General features: G+C 37.1%; 1 protein-coding gene across 1 annotated transcript; it reads left to right on the top strand.

Moving 5' to 3' along the window:
- Window positions 1-733: 733 nt before the first annotated feature.
- Window positions 734-2137, top strand: LOC120176963 (glycerophosphodiester phosphodiesterase GDPD6-like). Its single transcript, XM_039183244.1, has 5 exons — window positions 734-891; window positions 1080-1298; window positions 1403-1564; window positions 1874-2033; window positions 2083-2137. The coding sequence occupies exons 1-5, from the start codon at window positions 754-756 to the stop codon at window positions 2094-2096; spliced, it is 693 nt and encodes a 230-aa protein (XP_039039175.1). The 5' UTR covers window positions 734-753; the 3' UTR covers window positions 2097-2137.
- The last annotated feature ends 2336 nt before the right edge of the window (window positions 2138-4473 follow it).

The following is a 4473-nucleotide window of genomic DNA, read 5'->3' as shown; positions in this document are numbered from 1 at the left end:
TTGGGGATGTGTTGGTAGACCACTGCTTCATCCGCCTCCTAGTACAGTGGCCGATACACATAATCGAAAGCCCCTGCAAGCAATTCGACCATATAATATTGCTCATTGAGGCTCTAATGGGGAGCTTCCTGAAGAAACTACTGCTGCATACAAGGCATCTTTCTTTGTCTTGACTCTTGATCTGATTCTTGGATTTTATCTCATCCTTCCTTTCAACTTGAATATGCTGTTCATTAACGTGATTCACGCTGTACGTTTCTTGCAGAGAGCTATTGAAGAGGGTGTGGATTTCATTGAATCCGATATCCTTTCCTCTAAAGATGGTGTCTTAATATGCCTCCATGACTTAATACTTGATAACACCACCGACGTTGCTAATCATAAGCATTTTGCTAATCGTAAAAGAACATATGAAGTTTAAGGTGTAAACGTCACTGGGTGGTTTGTCGGTATATTAAAACAATCCTTTCTATTTTTATGTTTGCATTTTATTACATCCATATTTACAAGGTTGTTTGATGTGCTTTGTTACCTGGACTCATATTGAAGTTACTCATTTTTCCAATTTATTGACAACGACTTATAGTTGATCTCACAACGGAGGAACTGAAGCAGTTACGAATGAATCAACGCTTTGGATTTCGAGATCAACAATTCAATGGTCTGTTTTTCCAATTTTATTTCATTGATGTTAATTTGTTCACCATTGTTCTACCTAATCGTGAATATGCATTGCCAACTTAAGAATTAGCTATGGATAATTTCTGGTTTGCTTATGCAGGGAAATTCTATTTGATTACTTTTGATGGCTTCATCTCAGTTGCACTGCATGCTAAAAGAGTTGTTGGAATCTATCCAGAGATCAAGAATCCAGTTTTTATCAATCAACACGTAAGTAGCTGTTAACCATTACCAGACTCTCACTTTCCTTGAAATATACAAGTTTGGTATACATTCTCGACACATATTCGAACCTAAATTTATGATTATAATCCAAGTTTGGGCAACAATGGTAATTAGTAATTACTAATTTAATAGGGTGCTTCTTTGAATTTTCATCTTTTAAGCCCTTACAACAGGTGAAATGGTCAGATGGAAAGAAGTTTGAGGACAAATTCGTGGAGACACTAGAGAATTATGGATATAAAGGGTCTTATATGTCAAAAGAATGGCTTAAGCAACCCATATTTATCCAGTCATTTGCCCCAACTTCTCTCACATGTATTGCAAACCTCACAAACATGCCAAAAATTTTGTTAATTGCTGATCTGACAACAAGAACAGAGGACACTAATCAGGTTTATGAACCACTACTTATCTGTAATTAACGCAAGTGCCGAATACAGATATGGATATTATTAAAGTTCACGTGCTTGTTTACTGAAGTTAAATGTTTTTGCAGTCGTTCTTTGAGATTACTTCAGATAGTTACTTGATTTTCATAAAGAAGTATGTGGTTGGAATTGGACCTTCGAAGGGGACAATTCTACCGTCAACAGATAATCACTTGAGTGAAACTAGTAACACTGGTCTTATAGCTAAAGCGCATGCTCATGGCCTCCAGGTAACAATCGGATTCCAAAAAGTTCCTTCTGCTTCATCCTTGGATACGAAATTTGGTCATGATATTGTTCGGCATGCACTTGCATTCAAAGTATCACTCTCTTTAGGCATTAATATTACCCAATGATGCCCCATATTTGGTTCAAACCCAAGACTCATCACGTATGAGAGACCTCATTTTCTCAATCAGAGTACCCATAATGCCTTGGATATATGCTGCACGGGAGAGACATTCTAGCCTTCTAGGACTTGATCATTACACATTCAGCTTGGGAATGGCCTGGTTTGATTATTTTTCTACCATTTTCAGGTGCATCCATACACATTTCGAAACGAGAACTTGTTCTTGAACTTCGACTTCAAACAGGATCCATATGAAGAGTATGATTTCTGGATAAACAAGATTAAGGTTGATGGACTGTTCACGGACTTTGCAGGTAGTCTTCATAATATCCAAGAATGGACCTCAGGTCGTGCTGCATCCAAGCTACTTCATAAGATTGCCAACATGATTTCGTCAGACAGGCAATTGAGAACATTATTATTATGATTTGACCAGTGAAGAACTTCATAAATCAATTCTTTTTTTTTTCATGTACTCAGGAGAATTAGAATATCTGTCCATAATGCGCAATGAACTCGCTAGGCATAAGAATAAGAAAACTATTCGTATCGAATATATATATCTTCTAATGCATAATTGATAGACATTGCTATTAAATATTATCCTCCAAATTCATTGATATATAGCCTTCCTAGTAGTTAACTGTTTATATTCGATCATCCAAAGTTGCAATGTTCAACTCTTTACTTGTGTTCATTGTATATAATACTTAAATTGTCAACATTTGATTGTGGAAGTGGGGTCCAGTTTTCCATTTGGAGTAATTGTTTTGATGACGAATGAAGAGGTGCATGAAGTTCCACGTAGGTCGTTGTCTTGTGCTTGTTAAGCCTTTGAATTTCATGTTTTATGATGATCTACATGTTTTGATTGTGTTAATAAACACGGGAATTCGGATTCTAGGCTTGATGAAAGGTATTGTGCTGGTTCTAATACTTGTTAGCATTTTGGGCAAAATGGGATGGCATTGTTTGTATTACTAGGAAAGCAGGAAAATTAGACATTGTGCCAAAGTTCTCACTCGGTTGGGATCACCAAAATCTCCACCGTTCAATAAATCACCGGATGGTTCTCGTTTAATTACACCTGTAGTCTATCTTTCCTACCCTTTTTAAGCATTTGCTTCTATGCAGTGACGGAGCTATGCACGAGCTTGGCTTGTGGGGGCATTCTCCCCCGGACAATTATATATTTAGGCCTTTAAATTTTGATTTTGCCCTTCATTTTCTATAGTTAGTTATACCTCCCTTCAACTAAAATCCTAGCTCCGTCCTTGCTTCCATGCATGGAATTCCACTTCAAATGCAACACAAAAACAAGGGGAGCGTAGAGAGAAATAGTCTTTGGTTTTATGCTATGACTGTGTTCTTCTTATACGCCCGATTGTTCATCGCCATTTCAAGCCACCCACCTAATGTGAAGTTTTGTTTTGTTTTGTTTTCATTCAAAACTTGGTGACCCGGATTTTGATTTCTGATTTATATGCTTCAAGATGTCCTCTTGGTCACAATAAAGATGGTAAAAAAATGTTGCTTTGAGGTGAGAAATGAATTATTGATATTGTTTCTGTTGTCCAGTGATCAATTCTCCATTGAAAAGGTGACGAAAAGTTGGTTTGTAAGTTCTGCAAAAAGAGAAACCTGTGTGGGAAGTCTTTAGATGGTCGTATAAGGACACATGAAAAACGAGAATTCTTCAGAAATCTCAATTAACAGGCTTGTATGAAGCAGTAATGCAAGAAACATGAAGTAAAATGCCGAAGGTGTAGGTGGTGGTAAATCTCGTTATGGTTTAAGGGATAACTCCAACAAGTTTCCGGATCTAGTTAAAGTTTAGAGTGCATATAAGTCTGCGTGTTGTAAAGTTGTTATAACTGAATGGGCTTGATTGTTATTCTGCTACGTGGGCTGTTAGTTGGTTTGTGTGTTTATATAAGCTGTAGGCTTTTGTATTGTAAACTAAGACTTGAAATATCAGTTAGAATTCGGTTGAACACTCTTCATTCTCATTTTGTTTATTTCTATTTCCTTAAGTTCATCTTCTTCTCCCTCGTTCTTCTTAGCAATAGCGTGACTTATAGACAGTGTATTAGGGTTTATTTCGGTCAGTTTTTAGTGAAGTTGATTTGTTTTCGGTCGGTTTTCTATGGCTGCTGGTTGTTTTTTGTTCGACGGCATCTGTCATAATTCTTTTACCATGTTTTTGCTCGGTTTGGTGTTTGCAAGTAATCATGTGTTACAGTTGGGAGAGAAGAGGGAGGCCACGAAGAAGAGAGAATTTGGAATTCTGAAGAAGGGTTAGGGATTGCTAGCTGTGATTTGGGAAATTTCGATGAGAAGGAATTAAAATAGAAGCACGTGACTTGCACGGGGAAGATTAAAATGAGGAATGAAACAGGCTTACCTAAAGAAGGGAAACACGGGCCTTAGTCAAGCCCAAGCCAAATGGAAGGACACCTGTACAAAACAAATGTTAAGGTAGTTATTAGTACTGCCAGCTGGGCGTCCAAATATTACAAATGTAAAGAAATAAGATCTTGTACAATGGAATCACTTTCATCTTTCGAATGAATGAGAATTTTATTTTCTACAACTCTACTTCTCTTTTTTAACCCCTCGTCTCTTCTTTTCTCAAAACCTCTGACCATAACAAATTGGTGTCAAGAACCATTATTCCTATCATATTGATATCGGGGTATGCCACCAAAGAAAAACAAATAATGAACGTACCTACAGATCAGTACGCACTCCAAAAGTAGATTGAAGATCTCACAATGTTAGTGAAAC

Source organism: Hibiscus syriacus, unplaced genomic scaffold, assembly GCF_006381635.1.
Source record: "Hibiscus syriacus cultivar Baekdansim isolate YM2019G1 unplaced genomic scaffold, ASM638163v2 tig00112264_pilon, whole genome shotgun sequence".
Taxonomy (NCBI): Eukaryota; Viridiplantae; Streptophyta; class Magnoliopsida; order Malvales; family Malvaceae; genus Hibiscus; species Hibiscus syriacus.
The sequence above is the reverse complement of the archived record's forward strand: the minus strand, read 5'-3'. Positions and strand labels throughout refer to the sequence as shown.

Bases quoted from the DNA above. Each gene is read 5' to 3' on its own strand.
- LOC120176963 (XM_039183244.1), top strand. From the start codon at position 754: ATGGATAATTTCTGGTTTGCTTATGCAGGGAAATTCTATTTGATTACT. The intron at 892-1,079 runs GTAAGTAGCTGT...CCCTTACAACAG, and splicing joins CAGTTTTTATCAATCAACAC to GTGAAATGGTCAGATGGAAA. The intron at 1,565-1,873 runs GTAACAATCGGA...TACCATTTTCAG, and splicing joins CGCATGCTCATGGCCTCCAG to GTGCATCCATACACATTTCG.